General features: G+C 40.2%; 1 protein-coding gene across 1 annotated transcript in view; it reads right to left on the bottom strand.

Moving 5' to 3' along the window:
• Positions 1–27,544, bottom strand: part of ntrk3b (neurotrophic tyrosine kinase, receptor, type 3b) — a gene marked incomplete at both ends in the record, with an annotated part of 243,575 nt that overhangs the window by 96,146 nt on the left and 119,885 nt on the right. The window contains 3 exon segments of the mRNA XM_079244813.1: positions 12,676–12,778; positions 15,258–15,307; positions 19,781–20,080. Of these exon segments, the coding sequence (XP_079100939.1) occupies positions 12,676–12,778; positions 15,258–15,307; positions 19,781–20,080 (453 nt within the window).

Below are 27,544 nucleotides of genomic sequence, written 5' to 3'. Positions count from 1 at the left end.
GGAAAGTTGAATTAAAGTTCATGGCAGAGATAATAAATGTGTTTATGAACACTAGGATGCTGATCAGGAGTCTCTTGGGAAAAACAGCCTTAAGCAAAAAGGAATAAGGTATATGGTAAAAGCTGTGGGGATGTGGAGAGTCCAAATAATCAAATAACAAAGAATAAAACCTAAAAATGGGAGAGAGACTTGCTTTATTTTGTGCATCTGCTATTAGATTGGCCTTTAAATGGCAAAAACTGTTCCAGCATCTGTATTCACAAGGCTAAATGTTGGTTCCTGCAGCACAGCGAGTCCTTGTAGCATCTCACGCCTGACAAAGAGGAGCAAACCTGTTCTTTTCTTAACTACCCCCCCCCCCCCCCCCCCCCCACCCCTTGGGAAAGGCACCGCATAGCTGCAGTGATTCAAAAAGCCTTCTTTTTTTGTCCACCTACACCTCCACACTGCCACATCCTGACATTTCAAAATGCTATATTAAGCCACGTTTAAACTCAGAAGACACAGGACAGCTTTCTGAACTATTGATAGCAAAGTTTTAAAAGGGAAGAAGCTTCCAAACACCCGGTTAAAGTGCACTCAACAAGACCACTCTGTAACACTGGCCTTTCAGTGGGAGTAAGAGAGCGGCGGACGTCTCTGCAGAAAACTCCACTAGGACACAAGGCACTTAGCTATTAGCAGTCTAACGCTGAATACCCAAAATAAAAATAAAAATAAAAAAAATAGAGCTCCTGTTTGTAGCAGGAACACGATATCCAAGGCAATAACCCTGGACCTTCCTGGCACTCTGGATCCATTTTGGAGCAGATGGCGCCACAGACTCCTTGGGAAGGTTCTCGTGCAGCTTTAAAATCAGCTAAATAAGTAAACAGCTTTTCTTTATTTATATTTCCCATTTTATTCCTTCGTGTAGTTTTATTTTCCATACAATGTGCAAAAAAAACAACTTGTTGAATGACACGTGTGCTCATGTCAGGGCTGAGAGGTTGCAGGCTGCATCGAAACAGAGCTGGCGGTCGGTCGGCGAGATGCATCAGAGACAGATCAGGTCCGAAACGGGGAAGAAGATTAGCTTCACTTTCTAAAAATCGCCTTGTTTTCTGGGAAGAAGGAAAAACAGGGACGAGAGAGGGAGAGAGAGAGAGAGAGAGAGAGGCGTTGTTGCTGTTTCCTGGCAGTCTCCATCTGTCGCATGTGTTCAGAAGAATGGATTAAAGCCAATTAAGATGACAGTGCTGAAGCAACTGAGCAAAAGGGTAAACACAGTTTGTGCTGGGAAGACAAGTTTTGTGATCCATGTCGCCGCGTGTCTGCTGATGATGGCGAGTGTTTCTGCCTTCTACCTCGGCTCCAGCTTCGGCGTGATCATCGCTGTGTATTTGTTTGCCTGTTTGTTAGTGAGACTCCATATGATCTGCCAAGCTGAATTTCATGAATCTTTGTGGGGAGTTGGAGCATGGGCAGCAGGGTTTTAGTGCGGTTCGGCATCCCTTTGTAAAAACTAAAATGCAGCATCAGTCCCGGTGGAGGATGTGCTCTCTGAATAATATTAACAGTACAGTAATCGCTGCTGTCAAACAATGCCATTATGATAACAAGTATCTATATAAAATTATTATTTTTAAGGTAACTGGAGCAACACATGGAAGACAACTGATGCTCTTTCTACCATGGGTTTTACGTGTTTTAGGTTGTGAGAGCAAGTCCAGCATGTTTTAACCCTTTCAGGGCTGGATTTTTTAAAAGATTTGAAGATATACTGTAAATGAAAGAAAAAAGAAAGTTAAATATGTTCAAGAGTTCATGATGGCAGTAAAATGACTCATCTAGTTCAAATTGTTGCATCACAGGTTGGTGGCTGTATTAAGGAACTTCCTGCTGTCGCTTTAAAGACCCACTTCAGAACTTTTGCCATTTCCCCTGTCAGACATCCCTCTACCGACGGCTAATTCCGCATCCATCTTACATCCTGCCTGACCTGTCAGCTCTTTCAAACCGATCTTATGATAACTTGTTTTGTCCTTTTCTCTCTTTTAGTCTTCTTTTGGGTTTTAGCTGCATCAGATACATGGCGTATTATAAACAGCAAGTGTGTTTTCTAGCGTGAAGTAAAACTCTGCTGCAATGCAGCATCATGGATGTAAAAGTTGTATAGTGACAGATGTCACTGTGTCATGGAACGAGTCCAAAAGGCTAAGTTTTAAGGTGAGAAAGTTACGTAATGCGTCAAATGATGTCATTTATCAAGTGTGAATCTGCTGATAGTAAAGCAAAAGAGCTCCAATGAGCTACAAATGACGAGGATAGATCTCTCCAGTCCTACCTGGGAGTGAGGACAAAATCTAGAAGAAGCTAAATATAAATTAATCCTTTATGGTTTATAAAAGTATTAAAAGATTCAGATAATACAAAGAATTTCTTGATGTGCAGAATATGACTTCTATTGTTATTAGCAAATACCGTACGGAGCCTGGTTTGTGACATAATAAATGCACGGTTTATTGCATTGCCACGCACTGCAAAAACTCAGCCTTAAAAAACAAGAAAAAAAAAAAAAAATTCGGTAAATGTTACTTAAAATAAGATAAATTATCTGCCAACAGAACAAGAAAATTTGGCTTGTCAATACTTCCCAAAACAAGTTAAAATACTCTTAACACAAGAGGAATTTTCTAGCATAAAAACTACGAATTATCTTGCCTTTAAAAAAATAAGCATATGTGTACTCAATTTAAGATTTTTAATCTTACTTAGATTTAATTTTTGCAGTGATATATGAGGGAATGTGATGACACCACATGGCCACAAGTTACCTAGCTGCGACCGTAGATGACAAATATGTGGGAACAACATAATTAAGTCATGTGCACGTGTTACTAATTCATCGACAACTTGCCGAATGGCTGCATTTTGTTCTCATATCAAACCGTGCGCCTCAAGCATCCAAATGAACAGCCTCTTACTACTTGTGACACCACGTTTAATTGCAACAGATCACAGCATAGCATTATTATTCATCCCTGGATTAAAATAAAGTGAAATTAATATCAAAATTATTCATGTTACTCATAGCTTGCATATTATCATGACTCGCATGTAGCCATGAGTTAATTATCTTGTTCCCAGATAGTTATGTCTGTGCCCATGACTTAATAATGTTTGGCCAGAAATGATTATATTTTCTATCCATGTTACCTGACTGCATTTATAACAAACACTAATCTGTTGTGAATTATGGGTACTCTAGCCAACCTTTACTTATGTGGCAATGGGGACGCTACCTGATGCACTGAGAAGTACCTCACTCTATTTCTCCAATATATTCATGTATAAATATATGCCAATATTGCCGTCTCTAACTTATTTCTTCTTTTTCCGCAGGTCTTCCTGAATAAGTGGAGTTGTACATGTTGATCTGTCTTTCCTGTCGTCTCCACCCCAACCAGTCGAGGCAGATGGCTGCCCTCCCTGAGCTGGGTTCTGCCGGAGGTTTTCTTCCTGTTAAATGGGAGTTTTTTCCTTCCCACTGTCGCCGCGTGCATGCTCAGGATGGGGGATTGGATCGAAGTCATGACTCGATGCAATCAGTTGGTTTCTATTATAGGCTATGTATGAATTGTCTTGAAATGATGTGTATGTTGATTCGTGTATGTAAAGTGCCCTGTGACAACATTGTTGTGAAGTGGCGCTATACAAATAAAGTTGAATTGAATCCACTGCACATGGTAACACACATGACAACAGGGCTCAGTAAACACAACTCTTTACAGCTCTCCAATTCAAAGAAAACATTATAAATAGAAAAATTAGGTGCTCGACCATCACATTCAAAATGCGATGAGACTCATTTTCCACACATTTCCATGAAACACCAGAACCCATCTTCTTGTGGAAACAAGGTTGACTGTGACCTAAAGTGAAAGGGTAGAAATAAAGTTTAATAAGATTTGAATAAAGTGTGTTTGACCTGTTCTGCTTCCAGTTCCTAAAACATTATGTCGCATTAATGAAGGCGGGTTCTAATGGGGGGAAGTTTTACTGGCTGTTTGCTTGACATTTGCTCAGACATGCGGGAGGAGAGGGTCTCTGCAGATGGACGTCTCACTGCTTGGCGGCAGTGCTCACCCTGGCCACTGGAGGCCAAGTGAGGCAGTGATGCAGTAAATGCTGTTGCTGCTGTTGTGTGTGTGTGTGTGTGTGTGTGTGGGCTGATCATCCCCAGGCCTGGTTAAGGTAATGTAGCGGAGAGGAGGGTAAGTCGGCTTGACACTCATCTCTGGATCACAGAGGCTAGCAGGCTGCTGCGGGGCAGAGTTTGTGTGTGGATACTACATGTGTGCATCGGTGTGAGTGTGTGCAACGAGCATCTCTGTCATTTATCCACCTGTCTCTCTGCACGTCTTAAAGCATAACCTGAAAACTGCCTGTTTTACTCCTAATCCTAATGTGGGGGCAGGTGAATGTCTTAAAAATGTCTCGGGTGTATTTATCCCAACACGCCGTGCCGGTGACCTCTACCTGAGCACTCGGTAGCCGAGTGGCTACACAGCTAAATCTGATTAAATGTGAAGAGTGCCTGCACACTTTGTCTCACTGCCAGGTCCTTCTAATGCTCCTTCATCTGACCTTGACGTCTAAGTACTTTAACATTTATGGGTCAGTCCGATGCTTTACACAATATTTCCAATAAACCTAATAGAGTCACAGCCAGAAAGCCAGCGATGCAGTTTCTGAGCTGTGGACTCGGATTTGGACAGGACTGAGTTTACGATGACAACAGCTGCTTTTTCTGCAGACTTTTCCTTGTTTTTGATGTAGTCTGGTTCAGCTCAAAAGTGTGTGTTCTGAGCATAATGTATGGGAGGAAAAGCTCTGCTTGATTAACCAAAGTTCATCCAGCGTGAACTGTGAAAAATCCCTTCATAGATCAGCTTAAAGTGGAAGACGTTCTGTAAAGACAATAAACAAAGACATTTCCTGTGGTGAAAAGCGTACCTGTGAGTGCTTGAAGTGACATGTAACTGGGGGTGTACCTCACTATTTTATGACTGAAAAATGTTGTTGATTCGATGTTTGCAGAAATCACTAGTTCTGCCACAATTTAGATCTCATTTAATTCAAGCATCACCAGTCTGTATAAGATGATATCACATGTTCATTAAACACAATCACCTCCATTTATGTCAAATTACCACAGAAAAATGTGTTTTTACTGAACACAAAATGGACCGTAAAGTTACACGTTCTGCCAGTCAGTCATGTTCCTGCCTGGATATGTGCACATGCCTTATTTGGTCATGTTTCCTGTCATTTCTTTCCCTGTTTCCAGTAATTAGTCAGTAAATAACCAGATCAGTTTCCCCTGTCCCTCTCTCTCATCATAAGGACGAGCGCCAGCAGAGCAACAGCCAGATCATCTATAAGCATGACATCAGCCAGTGACTTTCAAGCCTTCCGAATAGGACTGAATGCCTCTGGCCCCCGTTTCATACCTGACCCCAGACTGTTCTCCACCAGAATTTCAAACAAACAAATAAAAAACGAATAGAAAACTTCACTAACTCATCTCTGACTATATGACATCCATGTCGGCTCCTGCTTATCAGCTCTGTTCACTATTCCATCTGTTTTGGAATGAATAAAACCTTAACCTTCACTGTGACCAACCTTTTCTGACTCCATAAGACCATTACGATCTCTTTTATTCTATTAGAGTCTCAAAGTAAACATGTTTTTAGAAATTTAACATCTTTCTTGTCAGAAGAAAGCAAGCAAACCTAAATCTGTGCCTTAGCTTTGTTTTGATGACCTCTGACATTCATTATGCACATTTCCGGAGCTGTGTTTGAAACTGCACTTCAACTTTCACACGCCAGCAACTGGATAACACATTGGCTGATTCAGCAAAGAAGCACCAGAGGACATTACTGGAGGAAAAGACAGTGACAGAACGAGAGTAAACAGGACCTCTCAGAGAAGACGTGCTGCCAGACGGATGCTGAATAATCCTATGTTAGAGGGCGCTAGAGTACAAGGCGCTGTAGTGGGGCTTCAGGCACGTCTTATAAATGATTACTCTGCTAACATTTGCACAGTTTATCTTTGAGCCACAGTTGCAACACTAGAAGTACTAAAAAAAATCCCATCCTTGTGCTTTGTTTTCCCCAAAGATCTGAACGTGTCATTCATTAAGTTCATGTTAATTCAGGGGTGGGCAAGTCCGGTCCTCCAAGGCAGCCGTCTTGCAGGGTTTGGAAGTTTCCCCGGTGCAACACACCTGACTCAAATTAATGGGTTATTAGCAAAGTTGTGCAGAGTTTGACTTCAAGCTCTACATAAGTCTGCTAATTAATTCTGATAGGTGTCAGGCATGTTGCAAGAGGGAAACTCCTAACACTCGCAGGACTGCGGCCCTCGAGGACCAGCATTACCACATTTCAGCACATTTCTTTAACTTTAAAGATGCAACAACCTTTCTCCATGAAATCAGCAATATGTTAAACATTTGGAAGGTTTGGTGGGGGGCAGACGAAGAGAAAACTTGAAGGAATCAAGTGACAAGGTGGGTGTACTTTCATTTGTTCACCTCCTCCTCCCCTTTGTGCCTTTACAAGGGGTCGCCACAGCGAATCATCTGCTCCCATGTATCTGAAGCTGCATTCATGTGTTTTTTGTTGATACATGTTTTTATGCCAGATGCTCTTCCTGATGCAGCCCCTGCATGTATTCGGACTCAGAACCAGCCATCAGAGAACACAGACTTGTGCCTGCATTGTGAGGGACCGCTGAGTTCAGGCCAGCGGACAACCAGCTCGACCTCGTGAGCCACTGCCAGCTGCCTAATTTATTCACCCACTAAATACAAAACGTAAAATAATTGCAGTGATGGAGAAGAGAAAATATTTTGCTGTGTTAAAAACACAAATAACATGACAAGGACGTGTACATGAAATGCATCACACTTGTAGGTTAGAAACCAATTATAGTGAGAAACGAGGCTCCTGCCGGTGAAGAAAGAATCTTTGGATGGCATCTTCACTGGCGCTTCCATCATCTGTCACTTCCTGCTGACATTTGTTTGTTCACGGTATACTGTATTTCCAGTCAGAAGCTGTGGTGAAATGTAACCAAAAATAGCACGGCGCCTGCATCATCTGCTCCTTACATAAACACACGGCAGCTGCCAACTATGACTGTGGCTGAGCCCCAGATAGAACCAGAATTTAACGCGTTAAATTGGCCCTCCAACCAGGATGCGAGGTGGAAACTGGATTCAGTTACATGATTCAGAAGTGTGTATGCATTGTAATAATTACATTTGAGACAAAAATGTCAGAATATACATCTGTATACACCAGACTAACATGATTAACTCATCCCAGCCTTTCCACATGATCGACCCTGATGTTTTTGTGACTGTCTGATTAAGATATGTGATCAAAATCTATTAAAATGTAGTGTTAACTTAACACGTGGACTAATTAAATGTCATGCCTAGAAATATGTTTTATGGAGGATTTATGGAGAAAACAGAAAAAATAAGGAAGTTGACAAAACATTTAGTTGTTTACTGGCTGCAGTTGCTGCAACAGTGAAGGAGCCATTTCCAACAGAATATGAGAAAAGATTACAGGGAGGACAATTCTTATTAATGACATGCTGAGTGTCTTTTTCTAAAGAAGCATTATCGATTCCCCGCTGACAAAAATCTTTGGGCATAAACACTTCAAAACCCACTGGTGTGAATCACCGTGTGAAGAGTAAACCTGACACTTAGACTGTAAGATGTTTTGACAGGGAGGTGAGATGACAACACATTGATTAGAACAACAAGTAATCTATAGGATGAGGAGATATGTACATATAGGTAAAGTATCTATTCTATTGTATTCTATTCTACAGTCATTTAGCAGACACTTTTATCCAAAGTGACTTACATATGAGTGTAAGAACAACCCAAGCACAAAATCAAACAGTAGAGCACATCATCAGAAGGTGCTAGTGGACTGCTGGAGTCCAGTTGGATGACCGTCTTGGCATGTAGTGCTACAGGTTTTTTTGTTTCTTCCCTCCCCACCCCACAATATTACCTATGTTAAAATACAAGGAATAAATACCATAAAATTTGTTGCAAAGAACTGGGCTAGGTTCTCCAACTCCTCTGACAAATATAGCTAAACTAAGTGCAGAAGTGCTATTTGAAGAGCTAAGTCTTCAGCTTGCTCTCAGAAGTAGACAAGGACTCTGCAGAGCGGACAGAGTTTGGGAGATCATTTCTCCATCGTGGCACAACAGAGGAAAATAGTCTGGCTAGTGATGTAGTCCCACGTATTGGTGGTAACACAAAGCGTCTTTCACTGGTGGAACGTAGCTGTCTAGAGGGAGTGTAGGTCTAGATTAAGGAGTGAAGGTAGACAGGAGTCGTTTGAGTTATTGTTTTGTAAGCCAGAAGCAAAGCTTTGAATTTGATGTGTGCTGCAATCGGAAGCCAGTGAAGTGTGATTAGCAGCAGAGTGACATGAACTCGTTTGAGCTGGTTGTAGACCAGACATGCTGCGGTGTTCTGGATCATCTACAGAGGTTTAACAGAGCATGCAAGCAGACCTGCCAGTAAGGAATTGCAGTAATCAAAGCGAATCAAATGACCAGAGCTTTAACCAAAAGCTGTATTGTATGTTCTGTCAGATACGGTCTGATTCTCTTGATGTTGTAAAGATCCAATTGGCAAGTACAAGAAACCGAAGCAACATGGACCTTTAAGGTCAACAGGTCATCCACCATGACACCCAGATTCCGTGCAGCTGACCTAGGAACAAGTGTGATAGCGTCAAGCTTAATGCTTATTTGCGAAGGTAAGGAAGGATTGGCTGGACAGACAATGAGCTCTGTCTTGGACAGATTGAGCTGAAGATGGCGAGCCTTCTCCCATAAAGTGCAAGAGATTCGCGTAAACTGCACGGCTGTAAATGCCCTGCAGCCGTAAGATGGAGCTACCGGTGGGATCAATCAACTGAATGTACCTCACATACACAACCACATAAAAGGGGAGAAAAAAAAAAGAGTTTTTATTGGATGCCCAGAAACGGTCGGTGATCAAACTCCAACAACCAAAAGAGCCACTGTGATTTAGTGGAGCGAAAATCCATTATGACTCTATCCAAAGGTAATGACTTTTTCAAGCCTTCCAGCTGATTCTCCAAAACAAGAGTGGGAGCAGAAAACACACACAGCGGACAAATCAGGCCTTTATATGGAGCAGCAAGAGGTCCTGCATGAGCCAGCCACTAACATCATCTCTGCTTTTGGTCTTTTATCTCCTCGATAACTCACAGCAGTGGGGACAGAAGCATCTCTATCGTAACTGAGCTGGATTACAGTACGTAGCCACAGTCGGGCATCTCAACTACAACCACACAGCAAATGAGGAACCGCAGCAGTAGTACTATTGATTTGTTGCTTGTCTGTCATTACATTGGGCAATAAAGCTGAGGATTATGGCTGCAAAACGCTGAGGAAATATTGAATTTCCATCTTTTACATTATAGATTGTCCATGCTCAAAATAACACTGACATTTCTGCAAAAACTGACATATTTCTGTAGTAATGATGGCTCAACCTGTTATTTGCTCAAGCTTTAAAGTGCTCCTCATTTTCTGCAACACTATCGCCATCTATCAAGGTATTCATTACCCTGAACAAGGCAACTAAGCTTAAGTTACTCAGGTTAAAAGTCTGCCTAAAGAGGATACATTTGTGTGATTCTTTATTTCTTTAGCTATCTTTTTGTTAAGTGCTGGAGGCCCTTGAGTAAATTGAGTAACTTATGTGAACTTACTTCTTAATAAAAGAAGCAGTGAGTGTAGCTGGAGAGCTGCATGGCACACTGTGGTATCACATAAAGGAGAGTAAAAAAAGCCAAAATCATAAAAAAAAAAAAAAAAAAGAATACTGCAGTGTCCAAAAGAACTTTGGACCTTGTCATCGAGCAGTTGAATTGCATCCCTTGCCGCTACTATGTGGAGAGTACTGAAACTGCAGCTGAAGCACCATTTTGGTAAGAGTTGACCTGCTCAGCAACAGCAGAGGCTCTGAGCATTAAAACATGCTACGCTCTCAGTACTGCTAGCGATGTGAGGCAGAACCTCTCCTTTGATTCTGATAGCAGGTGTATAAATAAGGCAGCGCTGCAGATTTCTGGCATACCCGAGTTTTACAGCCAGATTTCTATTGATTTTTTGAAAGCTACACACAGGATTGTGAATTGAGTAAAACTCACAACAGCAACTCATGCTTGTGGGTGGATGTAAATATCAAACTTGTCTGCTGGGTAAGATCCATTTAAATTCACCACATAAATGTAAGGAATAAAGAGGAATGGCAAAGTTAATGTGCAGTAGAAGTGTCATTAGCAGGCACATGTCATTTATGGAAACACACACACACACAGAATCTGATCTTTTCAGTGCAGCTTATTATTATCTACCATTTTTCTCACAGTTTGTCACCAATGCGTAGCTCTCCTATTGTAGTAGAATGGCTGTGTTAGCACAGTTAAAAATTAATGTGACATTACAAACAGGTCTGTGAAGCCTTATTAAGACTCATCCTTGATTAGAGCCGGCTTTGGTCCAATGCAATAATTGCAACCCCCTAAATTATTACAGCAGAGACTTCTTCACTGAGGTAAATAACGAATGCTAATCCTGCAAAGTGGTTAATTAAAAGGTGGCAGCAGCTCATGCTGCTTTACACCACCCTTACAGTATGTAATGAAGAACATGCATTGTTTGAAGGTTACAGTTATGAGAAAATATTCTTATAATGAAAGAAAAACAAACTACATGATAGAACTAAGCATGTTTTTTGGCATTAATGTATGCATAAAGTGATAAAGAATCAGATTTGTACTCACATCACTGACTTCAAAACACAAAAACAAGCAAGTGCCATCGCTCAGATCGCCAACCTGTCAAGACCTGTGTTTTCCCCCCCAGGTTGGCTAATACTTAAGCCTTTTGCCACAGACACCTTAGCTGCTGCTGCCATCTCCCCTCTGCCCTATGCTGCTCTTACATCAGTGCTACAGAGGCTTTCTCTTCACCTACAAAGAAGAGATAAGCGAAAGCTGGAGCTGACCCAAAATAAAAGCTCAGTATGAATCAAAAACATGCCAAAACTTTTAATCCTGTTGTATTCCTCAGCAAGATCAACAGCTTCAAGTCTGCTAATTAATACAGTATTTCTTTGTAAGATCACTTAAGATAGTCACTGTGCATTTATTAAATGCACATATTAAGTGCATATCATTTCACATGTATTATTACAGTTATGCAGATGATGCACAACTTTATGTGTCTTTGACATCAGATGAAAGCAGTCAAACAGATTTACTGTGTCAGCGTTTGGAGCAAGTAAACATCTGGATGAGGGAGGGAAAACCGAGAATGTTCTGTCTGGTTGCAAAGAAAAGAGGGTCAGCATTGGTAACTAGCTGGAGAATCCGCTCCTGAAGTCACCACCAATCTGACTTTCAGGAACCACATCACAGCTTCAAGCTTTTTATAAACTCAGAAACATCAACAGAACTAAAACTTTACTTTCCCAGAAAGAACAGGAGAAACGTATCCATGCATTCATCTCTAGTAGACTGGATTTTTTTTAACAGGACTTCCTAAAGAAGACCATTAAACACCAACAGCTCATCCAGATGCTGCTGCAAGAGCTTTAAGAGATCTGAACACATCACACCAGTTTTAAAATCATTACACTGGTTTCCAGTCAGTCACAGGATGGATTTTAAAACCCTGCTGATTGTTTACAAATCCCAGAATGGTTTAGGACCAGAACACATCTGTGATATGTTCAGAGAATATAAAGCTAGCAGAGCTCTTAGATCTAAAGACTGATGTCAAGTCCAGATCAGAGTCCAGACCAGAATCCAGTCCAGAGTCCAGACCAGAGTCCAAGCTAACCATGGAGAAGCAGCATTGAGCTGTTGTGCTGCAAACAAGTGGAACAAAATACCAGTAGAGATTAAACTCTCACAAGTAAACACTAATAAACCCAACTTAAAACATTTCTTTTTTCATATGCTTTTAATTATTTTGATTGATCATATGATTTTATTGTAACTTTGACTATTTGTTGCTGCTTTTTACTACTTTTAAATGCTTCTTTACACCATCTGCAATGCTTTTATTGTCTTGTGTATAGCACTTTGAATAGTCTTGTACATGAAATGTGCTTTCATAAACCTGCCTCGCCTTCCCTTCTACATTTGTATGTCCACACTCCTGTTGTGTTGATTTTTTTTCACTATACAAATGACTTAAACATGTATTGCATGTGGCAGTCAGGATGCAGCAACAAACACAGTGATCAAAATCATTCAGTGTCCCTTTCCAAGCAGGAAAAAAAGGGCTTTTTTTCTAACCACTAATGAATCCTCTTGGGGGTATGACTAAAGAGAAGCAGTGGTTCCTTTTAACGTGTTAAAAAAAGGGGGGGTGGGCTGCCATAGAAACTGCTAGTACACATATCTGGCAAAAAGCTTTTAAAAAGATTAGCAGGGGGAACTGATTCTTTTCAGTAATGCAGATGACAGAGAAGAGAAAAACAGAGCTAATGGCCTGTCTTCCTTTCCTTTTCCCTAACTATTAGTGTACACTTACCCTTCATACCGAATTTGGAGCGTCGGCCGTATTTGTTGATGAGAACGAAAAGGACGAGCAGGAGGACGCAAGCGAAACCCACCAGACCCACAGCAATGGTAACCTGGGAGAAACACAGATCGGAGATTAAACCACTGGATAGCATCTTTCATAGATTAAAGTGAGAAAGAAGGTTAAACATCTTGTTGTGATGCATTCTGGTTGATCGGTTGTAATTCTAACTTCTCCACAAAAATCCTGCTTTATCCAAATCACAGCAGCGTGCCATGTCTAACTTTGGAACTCTAAAACAATGAAGCTCTAAATGATGTAACAATAATATTACAATCTGCACAACTTGCTCCTCATCATCATAAAAAAGATACTTATTTTGTGTTCAATATCACAGCAATTACCTGAAGGGTAATTATTATCTATCTAAGAGGGGGTTAAAACAGCCAAACAATTAATATTTTGGATTTTCACAGCAGGCCATGCACAGTTGTAAATAATTAAAAATGGCTGATATAAATATTGTTGAGCTTGCATGGGGTCCCTGTGTTGTGCAAGCATAGCAAGACTTCTCATACTAAAGCAGTGGACAGTGGTAATTCAGGCATGCTGCATTTGAAAAGCATTTACAGAGGTGGTTGATGATACATTTGTCTTGAACCTCCAAAATTACTTCACAATTATATGGGATCGATTTAACCTTTTTGTTGCTGTTGGTTTCTTTGACATTATTAAACATTTTCTCCCACTGAAAATTGCTAGTATGTTCTATTCTACAGTCATTTGGCACATACTGTTATCCAAAACCTTGTATGTTTTGTGGGTGGGAAGAAGCTGGAGTACCCAGAAAGAGAGAATGCACACATACAGGGAAAAACTCCACACAGGCCACTGCTCAAACTTCCCTCACAGCCGAGGCTCAAACCTGCAACCTTCTTTCTCTGAGCCCACAGTAACCAGAATCCCACTGTGAATGTTTGCACAAACTGCAATACACTTAGCAAAATCATTTAGCTGGCTGTTTATGTGAAATCCTACTAACCTACTTAACTAAAAGCTTAGCCACTGCTATAGAAATTAATATAACAGCTTAGCCAAGCTAACGCAACAACTATAACCTAGCTAAAACTCTAGTAACTTTAGCACATCATGCTAACAAACTATGCTAGCTCTCATGATCTGAAGTTTAAAGGTAAAATATGTTCTAAATCTAGTCATGTTTGCTGAATGTACTTAAAAACTTTGGAGTGCACTCATTTTTTCCATGTTTGAATCTCTGAACCTTTGTTAATATTTCCTAAAAAAAAAAAAAAAAAAAAAAAAAAAACCCAAACAAAAAGGCCCTGAAGCTAACATGTACCTGCTAGGGTTTTTTGGTTTTTTGAAAAATGACAATATCTGAACATTTGCAGTTTGACTCCTACATTATGTTTGTGCTCACAAGCTTTACAAATAGGAATGTTTCCGATCATTAGCCTCCATGCCACATTATCTGAATGTGACAGCTAAACACTCTCATACGACCTCTGCATGCAGGTCAAATGAAAGATGACTCAGTAGAATATTTAGTATTTTTCCCAGAGATTTTGATTAATTTTGTCTAACCAATTTTCTCCTAAAACTGTTAGGACTGAGAAATGGATGCCAGTCATCTACGCATCCCAAAAACCAGAACCATCACACCACAATGACAGTAGTCATTATGAAAGTTACAAATTACACCTGTGCTCTTCCTGCTCTCATATATCAAGATGTCTGCCATTAATAAGTCTATTAACAGCCCATTAATGGTAACTTTATCTATCCAGTAGTATATCTCACTAGTGCTACTGTCAGTGCTGTATTACATTGTGGTGGAACATGATGACTCTAAATTAGCATAAACATTGCCTCTGCAGAACAAGATGCAAATAGTCAAATGCAGCTTTGTGATACATGCAGAATCTAAAAGTAAATAAATAAAAGTAAGGCCATGACAAACTTATTCTCTCACTGAACTGATGACCATTGTTCCATTGCTCTATTCTGTGGAAGAGTTAATCTATTGTTAATGTTGTTGGCATTTGCTGTCTCATTATGTTGATTGTTTTTTTTTTCTCTCTTTATGAAAAGGCACACACAGGTATACTTATATGTATATGGCAGGAATCACCAACTCTGCTCCTCAAAGACAGGTGTGCTGCAGGATCTCCTACTGCAACACACCTGATTCAAGAAAAATGGATCCAATAGCTTTTTATTAAGTTCTGCACAACTCTATTAACGACCCATTTGGATCAGATGTGTTGCTGCAGGGAAACATCCAGTATCTGCAGGACACCAGCCCTCGAGGATACTTTCATTAAAAGAGCTGGCTCTTGTAATACAACATAAACAATAGATGACTGACTTGTTCCTTTTGTTCTAAACATGGCATACATTCCTGACATGTAGTGTTAAATGCTACTTATTTCATGTATTTCTGACAGAATCTTTTGACAAATAGCAGAAATGGTTTGGGTTTGTGTTTAAACACAGCATCTCTCTCCGCTGAGACCAGGGCTGCCATTTTAACAGCTGTTTTATCAACACCATTAGGGAGAAAAACTCACCCCGAATGTATCTTCATCTTGTCGGCCTGATTCACCGTCTGATGGTGGATCTGCAACACAGAAGCACAAACCCAAGAATCAGTGGATTTGAGCAGGAATAAACCTTTTATGACTGTGGTTTCCACCCAAACCACTTTATATTTAATGCATAAAATAGTTTCCCCCTTTTGTTCATGGACTTTAATATCAAGCAAATGCTGTATGTGTTGATAAAAATACATGGAAAATAATAGGACGGGACTTTTGTCATCAGCAGCGGTGTCATTACACAATGTATTCATGGATCCTTTATTACATTAAATAAAACTAATATTCATACAAGCCGCTTAGGGCCAAACAGACTCAGTTTAGGAGCTCTGATGCACTCTGTCGTGAACATGACAGTATCTCCACAAAGTAAACTGGCTTAATTAATATTTTTTTACTCTGTAGTTTGCACACGTATTATGCTTTCCCATGTGTCTCTCCTTTCAAATAAATTATTTGTGTAGGATAAACATGAAAAGGTGCAAACAAAATCAATTTTTATCGGTAGAAGATCAGAAGGTATAAAGGTTTCAGTTGCAACTGTGTGCAGACATCAGATCTGACCTTTGGGAAAATTTGCTGTCTGACCAGACCTCAAATAATGTAACAGAAGACAAATGCATGCTTGTTTTTGCACATATTAAATATAGCAAGATTAAAAACAAGCTGCTGGAGTTCACACAATTATAAGCACAGTGAAAAAGTAAGTCGAAACAAAAAAAGACGCCACAAGTCACATTTTATCAAATCACTTGGAACACGCTAAAGCAGCACCAAATAAATCAGACTAATAATTAAACAGAAGTGAAGAATGTTTAACTCAGACCAGGAAGCTTCTGTAATATTTGCAGTCTTTGATGTTTAAATGCTGCTCGTCACATCCAGAAAAACAAAAGTTTTGGCAGACAGAAACAGCTTGTGGATTGTCATGAGACGGAGCCATAAAATGAAGAATGAACTGTTGTGGGAGAAACTCCAGTCTGAGGCCTCCAGCCAAGACATCAGAGAGTAATTGTGGGCAAATTAATGTCCACATGGCAGACTGGCTGCCATCAGCTCAAACACACATACACACACTAAACTAAAGTGTGAGTGTGTATGTCTTGCCTAGCATCTCTGCGTCCCTCCCTCCAAGCCTTGACCCCTGTCTCCTCTCCTCCCTCTGCCCTCCTCTCTGCTCAGCAGCGTTAGTATCAGTCAGCCTGTCAGGCTCTTGTCCACGGCTGAGCTCCCTCACACACCAGAAGCTGTGTGAGTGTGTGTGCGTAAGCCAATGTGAAGTCGCAGCCCGTCTCTTACAGCTCTCTACTCAGTCCATTCGTCTCTATGCTGCTCCTGCAGTAGCCTCATAATCCATGGCTGATTAGAAAGAACGACCCCGCAGTGAGATGGGAGGAGACACTGATGAGGGTCAGAGATCAAACTGGCCCACTTTGTTTAAGCTTTCAGCTACAACAACCAGAGGCGGATTCTCAAACCACAAACAAAAGACATTTGGAAGGCAGAGTGAGAGCTGGTAGTAACCACATATTCAGCTACACAACGGTGTCCATACTGTTGTTTTCTAACTCAGATGCATCAGATGTGCTGTTCTGTCCCATGTATGCTTAACTACACTCATTCTGACAATGCTACTGTGTTCCAGAGGGACAAGACCACTTTGGTGGAGGCATTATTCCATGACTAGAAAGCACCTAAATCAGTGCATAAATGGCCAAGCCCCCAAAAAAGCTGTGGTCAAAGGATAACACTCCTTTGAGGACTCAGTTGGGTCTTGCACTGCCCTGCATTTCAGGTTGAGTAACTCCAGTGTTAAATTATACTGTAAATTGATATTCAATATGATTCAACAAATGTGAAAAAGACTGGAGTTGTTCAGCAGTAGAGTTGAAAAGACCACCAGAATTATGAGACCAAAGTTCATTTACGTCTGTAAATTTCTAAAATTCTTTGGTATTGTTTATCTTGTAAAGACAGCCAAAACTCAGGACTATCCCATATGAAGGTGACATATTTCCATATTTTATGGATATTTCTTTCTATAATAATAACTTTGAAAAGGGGGTATTTTCACGACTAGCATATTTAGTGTCCTAGCCTACTGTTTTCCACACAGTATGGACATTAGCCCTGGATTTGATCATGTTTGTACTAGCAGTAGTGGCTTTTTAGAAGAGTTGGGGAAGTATTTACTCTAACAGTCAAAAAATGTTTAAATAATATTTAATGTGAGACTAAAACATTCATTCATTCATTTTCCGAACCGCTTATTCCAATTCAGGGTCGCGGGGAAGCTGGAGCCTATCCCAGCTGGCTTTGGGCGACAGGCAGGGTACACCCTGGACAGCTCGCCAGTCCATCGCAGGGCCACACACAGAGAGACGAACAACCACACTCATGCTCACACTCACTCCTAGGAGGCAATTTAGAGTGACCAATTAACCTATCATGCATGTCTTTGGATGGTGGGAGGAAGCCAGAGTACCCGGAGAGAACCAACGCATACACGGGGAGAACATGCAACACACAGAAAGGCCACTGACCAAACCAAGGATCAACCAAGCCAAGGATCGAACCAGCGACCTTCCTGCTGTGAGGCCACAGTGCTAACCACTGCGCCACCGTGCAGCCCTCGAGACTAAAACAACATATTAAAAATTAAATGTAAAAATATACTCAAGTTGGCCAAAAGCATACTTTTGATTGGCAGTCCCTTACGTATATTAGCAACCAAAGATCACATACAGTAACTAAAGGCTCATATGCTTCTATAAGATGTTTGTTGGAAAACCTTTGAATCAGCTGTGGTCTTAATTTTTTATAAACCAAGATAAAGTGCCAGTTTTTGCTTTAGTGGCTAGCTAATACTATTGCTCATGAGCTAATGCTAATGAACTCTAATGTCCTCAGCTTTTTTTATGCTTTTAGGCATAGAAATAAAAAAAAAAATCAAAATCTTCAACTCAAACAGTCGTGTATACTGTTTGCACATATTCTTAACAATTATGCATAAATCCATCATGACATGAGGAAATATATCTCTATACATCTCAGAGCTTCAGATCATTGCCATCTTTATCAAGTCTATTGTTTAACATGTTTCATAAGGAAAAGGAAGAAGTGGTTGGAAAGAGCAGTTAGATGTTCTTACAGCCATGGTTTTTGTGAGACATGAGACCCACCATTTGTTTCGCCAGTGTGTAGACACAACACATGATGACGAAACTGCCATTTCCTGGTTGGCTTCAGGCTTTAACATCACTTGTCTGTTATTACAAATCAAAACTATTTGGCTCGGGTGATAAAACTGACAATGATTTGGGATAAAATACATTACTTTTGTAACTTGACTTTCACCATCACGGATGTCCTTTTTTATTCTTTACATGTAGTTTCATTGGGAACACTAAAGATAGAATATTCTTTTAATACAGTATCTGCCTACATTACACAGACATGTTTTAGGGGAGGTCTGATGTCCTAAATAACAAGTAAATGGAAAGAATTTTAGGGTTTTAACTTTCGTACCATTAATCCCTGCAAAAATGTTGCCCAAGGTTTAAAGTAAATGGCTGATCAGAATTAAATCTATAAACCCAAAAACACGATGATGGTGCCACTCTGATTGGAGCGTGACATGCATGTAATAACAGTGCAGGTTATTCCACCCTACACCTTCACTGTACTGAGACACTCCTGAGTGAGTGAAACGGATGTCCGTGCTGTTTAGCAAGGACATGGAGAGAACAAATAAGAGAATAAGAGTACCACTAAAACCTTTTAGGACTATTGCACAAAGGGAACAAATTTCTCCATGGTTACCACCTTGAAAGTGACTGGGTCTCAGTCATACACGAGGACCCAGAAATGATGGGTCTGGTGTCTCAGTGTAAGAGTGTGCACTCACAGACACCAAGCAAGCCAAAGAAAAGAAAAACAAAAAAATGAAACAAAAAGGTTTATGTTTGAAAATAGAAACACTCACCTATGTCCACTGTGTCTGCAAAAGAAAAGACAGAGACAGTCACACTATGTCAAAGAGTTTTAACCCTGGAATATTGACCATGGGGAGAAATTTGCCAGTCTTTGTGGGATTTCCCCCCTTCCTGTGAACTTCAGCATGAACTGCAAGTGAACAATCTACCTGACTGAACTGTGGATGAACTTTGGCAGGCATCCACACTACAGGGACTAGCTGCACATTCTGCACCCTGTGTTGGGACATCTCAATGACAACCTAATGCTTCCTAAAGTTTTGCTATATATAAGGAATATGTAATGCATAGGGAGGGAAGGAACGAATAAAGCAAGTTAGACTAGCTGAAAATTTGCTCCAGCCACAAGTTTTATTCCCAAAATCTTGCCCGTGCTAGATCTTATGGCAATAAGTTTTTTTTTTTTTTTTTTTTTTTTAAATCTTATGTAAACTTTGTGGAAAGAAGCCTTAGATAAAACAAAAAAAAGAAAAAACAAAAAAACAAGTTCATTCTACTCACCGTTTTCATCAGGGGGCGTGAGGAAGTGACCGTATACCGTCTTTGTAACCGTTCCCAGGTGGTTGCTAGCCTCCAAGGTGTAGTTGCCGTTATTGATGTGTGTTGGGTTTTCGAAGATCAGACAGCCCTCCAGGTCATCCTGATAGACATCCATTTCAGTTCTGATGTATTGGTTCTGCTGAATCTCCTTTTGTTTGTAGAACCAGCGCAGCTTGGGGTGGGGGTAACCACGAACCGTGAATTCGATGCAGGTATGAAGGCGCTTATCTGGCTCAGCCAGTCTCAGGATGACTGGAGGAACTGCAATGGGAACAGAGGAGAGAAAAGACACATTTTCAGCATCATTCCTAAGAACACCTACAAGTCGTCTTTGACTTCTAAAAAATATAATCAGCATGTCTGGTTTTTGTTCTAAATTATGGAACGCAAGGGACCTTTAATGTGTCGGAAAGGTTTCACAACCCTTGGGCGGGTGAAAACCTTTCCTAAAACGTAAAAAAAAAGAAAAAAAAAGCAGCATCAGACTGAATAGACCAGTTCTGGGAGGGATGGCATTTAGGAGGCAGGTTTCTTGCTTGGAGTGGTGATGAGCCTTTTATCATATCCTACATATTGCAGCAGCAAATAGAACAATAAGGCGTGCCAACAGATCATAGGACTTGCTTGAAATAGACAGAGGAATTTCCATAGCACGAACAAGCAGTTTTCATTTTTATCCTGACATACAGCCACACTCGTCGGTATCCAAAACTCCGCCAAGCCGAGAGGCAATTTATCACTTTAATACCATCAGATACACTTCATAAACAATTCATCCACTGATTTGTCTATGCGATGAGTCACTCTTGCTGTTTCATCATCAAAAGGAAATATTTGGCAGTTAGTGTTACCTGGCATCCTCTTATGGCGTCTGTTCTACATTCAACTACCCCATCCCCCCTTCACACCAAACCTACCCAGCCACCACTCACATTCACACAGTCATGATACACCATTGGCTTATTTCTTGCTGCATCTCAATGAAGCCTGCAATTTCCATAGACATGCATGAGCAATCCGATTTATTCTGCTAGATCAGGGCTGAATGTGTGTTTATGCCATCATTCAGCTGCACCAGTGGATCCTCACCTGCTGTTCCAAGCAATGCGATACTAAACAGCATGTTTTCTTATATAATTCCAAGAAATGATGGGGAGGTTAATTGAGTGATATATATTAAACAGATATTATTGATATGAGGATTAATATGGCTGGATTAACCTGTTTGGAAACCACATTTACTGCACCAAACCTAACTCTCATATCGTGAAGTGTTTCAAGATCATTCCTGTCTGAGTACGAGTATCAGTTGTAAATTATTTTATGATGCTGGTAGAAGTTAGGAAAGGCCATTGTGATTAAGCCTCTAAGGATCATAAAAGTCTATACCAAAAGTAATTGCTTTCAATTTACTCAATGCAGATATCTTGGCTTTTGAATCAACAGGTTTTGCTGCAGGCAGTGTTAATCCTGCATGTCATCTTTTCCTCATCTTTTTCTGGAGAGTAGGATCTCGGAGGGTTAGAATGCAAGGTGAGATGTATTTACAGCAAAACTGTTGGGATTATTTTAAAAATGAAAAATGCTAAGTCCACAGATCTCCATTAGAGGGTGTGAGGAGTTACTCTTGATCTGAAACCTAAACCGCCTTTGCCTCCTTTATTACAATGCAATATTAACTGTGATTCCTTCATAAGTTCTCTCCAGAAGTCTGTGCTCTTAACTTTATAAGTGAGTCCAGCTGACCTTCACCAATTTGTATTTAAAATCCCGTTTTTGGCACCACGCTGTATGTATGGCCTAAAAGAAACTAAATTACTATTTTTTGCCTCTTTTCCCTTCTACTCCTTTGCATGGACACAATGCCCTTTTGTAATGTGGGTCAAGAAATAGGGGTCTTCTAGCCATCCAAATGGCCCCAAATGCCCCAAATGAAGGTCTAGATGATCAATTAGACCTGAAAAATACAGGCACACTCTATTTCTGCCAAACAAAGAAGCAGCACAATAGATGGGAACTGATCATTGCTCCTATTATGAAAAAGAGCCCAAAATACTTCTTACTTCAAACAAAAACTAAGAAATCTATACCTTTCAAGAAGATACTTGTAGACATGGTGGAGCTAACTTTCAGCCATCTCATTGAACAAACCCAGTATAACCACAAAAAAAACTTGTAACCTGGTCCAACGAGATCAAAAACTTTCCAAGATCTCTACCAAATGGGGCAAAAAGTAGATTGAAAGATAGTTTACTGCAGCTGATTTGATGATGGGTGGTTTGCCACAGGTGATCCCCATCTATAGAAGAGGGAATGCCCTTTATAGATGGGACAGAAAAAGATTCTGAAGCCTACTCTGCTACAGTCTTCCAGTAACAGAAATGGAAGCGAAGGATTAACAGCAACACAATAACCCAAATGGTTTTCATGTGAGCACTATAAATGGTTTCCAGTGAAGACTGTCTGTTTAGGTATTGTGTCAATGTGATTCTGCCTCTCTACAATAGCGGACCTTTCACACCGCCCAACAGAAACGTTCCAAGCAGCAATAAACACATCTGACCATTCCCAACCCTGTAATTGTAAACCCTTCAATAACACTGTATCATTAAGTGACACACTTCAACCAATCAATTAAAAGTGATTACCACACACTGTGATCTGTATTAAAAATTACCGTCAGCTTGTTTGTAGACCTCTCATGTTTTCCAACCAAATAATCACCTCATAGAAACATGAATAAACTTTTCATTGGTGTGTGGAAATAGTCATTTTCTAAATCTATTATGTGGCAGGCTGCATTGCAACAAAGCCTTCCAATTGATCTAAAGGAAAGGATTGTGTGTGTGTGAATGGGATGGTGGGAGAGCATGAGCAGGGCTGTGATTGTGAGTGGAGAGTGAAAGAACAGATAACAGTAAAAAACGACAGAAGGACGAGTGATGCAAGAGTGTCCGTAGAGCTGTGCTGCACAGAAACAAAAGTAAGCTGGGAAGAAAAATGAAATTCTCCTGGTGATGGACAGTTAGAGGCTGATCCGTTTTCCCCTCAGCAAGGCCCAGTCTCAGTCAGTACAAGTCATTACATGGTACTACATATGACCACAGTGTCATTGTAGGGTCCATGCAGATGACAAGCTTTGATAACTACAAGCCTTTGATCAGTGAGAAGTCTAAATGCAAGGCTATTTTTGCATGTTATCCAGTTCGAACACTGGTTGTATACTCAAAACGCCATGTTTCAGTTAGATTACAGATAGGACATCATGGCTGGCGGTGACATGGGGGCAGCTGCAACTTCAGTGGTTCCTTTTTTTCTGCAGGGGCCCCCTTTTCATAACCAACAGCAATGTCAAGCCCTTCCATCCCGCTGCCATGTGCACCACAACACATGCAATGAAACGTACAAAACAGCTTTGCTGGTGGACACAAAGTCTTTGATTATTGGTTATTACTTCATTAATTATAGTTTAAACCATATCAGTACTCAGTTCCTTTGCTATAGTGTGAGACTTTAATGGCTGGGAAACTCTGCACGCTACTTTCAATGAGTTAAGTTGAGCATTTGAAGAGGTGGGTGCTGCTTTAACTAGCGACCTGTCCAAAGTGTACCCTGCCTCTCGCCCAGTGATTGCTGGGATGGGCTCCAGCTTCCCCATGACCCTTAATTTGACTAAGCAGTTAAGTAAAAGAAATGAATGAATGGATGCTGCTTTAGTAAAACAGCTTTAGAATTGAATCTAAATTAATCAGGAGGCTTTTCTTTGTGTTCAGGATGAGATACCCCAAGTGGTGTTGGAACTTATTTGGGTTCATACTGCAGATGAGACACGCCGTGGTCTCTTATTAATACCCATTACCATTCCTTCACCATGGCTGGATTAAGCTCAGGGCAACATATGCCTTGTCTTTTGTTCTTTTGTTGATTTGTTATTGCTTGCTCATTCGTATACTTTCACAAGTTTCACAAATTATTTAAAAAATCATGTTTTATGTAGCCTAGCCATGCCACATGTCACCCCCGTCCCCCATGTCATAACTGCCCTGGATGTCAGCACCAGTTTGAGAATATCTGCTACTTATTCTCTAAGGTCTAAAACACACTGCATTATAGATTTCAATCTGTTATATGCAGCATTGGATAGGGTGAAGTCACATTATTACTCTTAATCAAATATCCTACCTTGCTCAGCTTGCTGTAAAAAAAAAAAAAAAAACAACTACTAACTCAAATATAAGTTTGTGTTGTATTATTAATAGGGAGCTGCATCGTGCATAAGGGACCGAAGGAGGAAAACAAGGTAAGATATGTGGGTCCACACTGCCGCAGAGCTGCTACTGTTCCTGACAGCGGCATAACAATGTGCTTGCAGAATTTGCATTGTGGTTAATTACGGTTTCACTAAAATAGCAAGCTCATCTTTGAATGCAGAGAATGTCACTTGACGGCTGGTAATTTTGCTGTCAATCAGATTACTCCCTAATCAGAGCAGCAGTTTAAGCTATTTTATGACATTTCCAGAGACAATAGGCTGCACAGGGGAGGAAATGTAATTACCATCAGAGCATGTGGTGAAAAATTAATAAGTTAATTTGCAGCACCAGCAGAGTGTCAACAGGAAAAAAAATGCCTGGAGATGTACATCCACTGTGTGTCCGTGTGAAGGAAGCCCTGAAGACTTGATGTTGCGAAGTTAATCTGTCACTCTAACATGGGTCTCAGCAGCTCTGCTCCAGTAGGGAGTGTTGGATTTGTTGACAAATCTTCCCTGTCCTGCAGAGTGATGCATTGCGAGCAGCTACAATAGATTGTGGTCTACAAGAGGAAGCTTTCTACAAAGAGAAAAATGTCAGGCAGCTTTGATAAATATTGGCTTTGAATACAGTCTGTCCCAAATCTGCCCAGGGCCAATGCGCTCGGTAGACTTATGTAAGAGTTGAATTATATACGGTAATTCACAGTCTGGATGTTGGAGGAACCTTTTGACAGTCACCAAATCATTGCTGTTTCATTGCAGTGGATCCGTTTTTCTTTTTTTTCCCCTTCTTCTCTCTTCTCGCTCAGATCAAGGCTGAGCTTTCAAGTGGGCTGGAGGGTATATTCTTGCTAATTGGCTACATCAATTTCACTTGGTTTGTAGCTGTGCAACACCTCATTGCATTCTAAATGTACCTGCATAATTTGGCTGCTCAGCTTGATAAAGGAGATTTTTTTTTTCCTGTTCTAAATTATTCTCTCAGACTGTCTGTGTCATTAATGCATGATAAATTTAAGTCTCCAACATAAGCCCATCAAAGTTGCCATGAAAGACTTTTTTCTGTAAAAAGAGAAGCCACAGAGCACGCTTCGCTCCAAGCATTCTCTTTATGGCATTAGATTTCAGATGAGCATTTTATAGGGCATTTTATATGTTTTTGGCTGTTGGCATGACTGCGCTTTACAATAAGCCTGAACGATGTTTGGACTGAACATTCGCTGCACTGAAAGTATAGACTTTTTTGTTTTTCTAAGTAGAACTTGTAGTTGCTTTCTAATACTCATTCTGATGTCTTTCCTCCTTGGCATCGAATCAAAACACAAATAAAAGCTTCAGATCAGCAAAGCGCCAAAAACCTCTCAAACCTGCAGGTGACCAGTTAATCAAGTGCATTTGATTAGGAGCGCCTCAGTGCCACTTAACCATCTTAGTTTCCATGGAAGCAGTAAAGGTGTACTTAGTTTATTAAACGCTTCCTCTGTATTTTGACTTTCTTTTACTCCTATTAAAAATAAGTATTATTCATTTGAGTGTTTTTTTTTTTACTCAAGGAGCTTGAGTTTCAATTTGTCTTGATTACGGAAATCTCCGAAGTTCTCGTGATTGCATATTCAATATGAACTTCTGTGTTTATGCATGTCACGCAGGATTAAATATCTAGTGTTACTAACTTCATAATGAGGCTATCGGCTAAACAAATAATGTTCATACTAGTATTATAAAATTGTAAAAGCGGATTTTCACCCTTACAAAAGAAGAGTTTTTTCAAATCCTGGTAGAGCCCAGCTGAACTGATGGCCTCAAATGTAGATAACCCACTTACTCTGTGGTAGGTAACAAGATTTCATTTCAAATAATCACTGAACCAGCAGGCTTCACTGATTAACAACAGAGCAACATGATTTCACATTTTAAGCATTTGAGTCTTATTCGGAGCATTCATAACAGGTGAGAAAATCAGATTAAATAACCAAAACATAACTGCTGTGACACAACAATACAGATGTCACAGGGGCTTCGGGGCTTATGCTTTTTATCACAGAGGGACTCTCTCAAGTGATTCTGCATTTAATCTTTGAAACAGTGACAAATTAGCCTTTTTAGCCATGCTATCACAACTTATCTCGGTCGTCTTTTACTGGAAATCCTCATTTCTATTGGATGGACTGAAACAATATTTTTCAGGCTTTTATGCTTCAAAGAGTGTGATGACTTTGACAGTGGATGATCCTTTTCTTTTATGGGCACATCATCAGTTATTTAGGAGTGCAGTCAGGACTGACGCTGTAGGTGTTAGATGTTAGTCGGCGTGCGTCTAATATCTTCATCTGGATATACTCCAGTGATGAGTAAACTGAGGAATTAACAGGGAATAGAGCAGCTCCTGTGACACCTGCTGTCTTGCTCCACCGTTGGCTTAATAGGAGTGTAAATTATAGAATGGAAATAAACACTGTTGCTTTAACAAAACAAGTGATTTTAGCTAGCACAATATTTTATCCCCTTACATTTTTAGCTATAATAATTTGGTTTGCCTGCCAGGCTCATGTGATTGTATGGTCTGTGCTTCTTGTAACACATCACACAGCTAGAACCACTATGAAATATTTAATCCCTGACTTGTTTTAGATGGTGAAAATGAGCTCCCCTGCTAGCCCTGATCTGAGCTGTGGTTAGCCTAGCTCGGCAGTCATAAATCCTTTTGATTCTTCAAATTTAGGAGCCTCTGCTGCCTACTTAGAGTTCAGGACAGGAGTTGGTTACCTTTCATTTTATACTTTAAACATGTGCTACTTCTATTTATCCATTTTGTCCAAATAAAGATAATAAGTTAATAAAAAAGTGCTAAAGTTTCTTTAAGGACAATCAGAATCTCCTTAACCCTCTGGGGACCAAGGGTATTTTAGACAAATAAACCTGACTTTTTTTGTTTAAATGCTAATAAACACCACCTTTCAATGCCCCTTAATGTCCTATACCTTGGTTTTGTTTTTATTTGTTTGTTTGCTTTTTTTAATTGAAATATCATAAACTGCTATGTAAATGAGGCTCCTTTGCTTGAAATAAAGAGTATTATAATTTCGAAGCATGACTAAAGGTACTGAAGCACCGCAGCTTTCCGAAATCACTGTCAGCTGCACACACTATATCTGCTACCAAGTTATACATTGGTTACAACGCTGTTGTGTCGTTTATGTTGAAATAAACTACTTGAGTAATGCAAATGTTTGTTTGAGCAATTAAGCATGGTATGTGTGCGTAAAAGCTGTTGTTTCATGATTTATCGGCCTTGTAAATACAGAAGGCAGCTATCCGACTGCTAATGAACCCGATGCATAGTGATGACACTGTTTGGAGGCGTTTCCTGAGGCATCATCGGCTCTGATTGGACAAACACGTGTCATGCGCCAAAGACAAAGGCTCTGATTGGAACACCTATTTTGACACAACACTGTATCACCTTTGAA

Source organism: Telmatherina bonti (assembly GCF_933228915.1).
Source record: "Telmatherina bonti genome assembly, chromosome: 1".
Classification (NCBI taxonomy): Eukaryota; Metazoa; Chordata; class Actinopteri; order Atheriniformes; family Telmatherinidae; genus Telmatherina; species Telmatherina bonti.
Note: the sequence above shows the minus strand (reverse complement) of the source record. Positions and strands in the feature narration are given on the sequence as shown.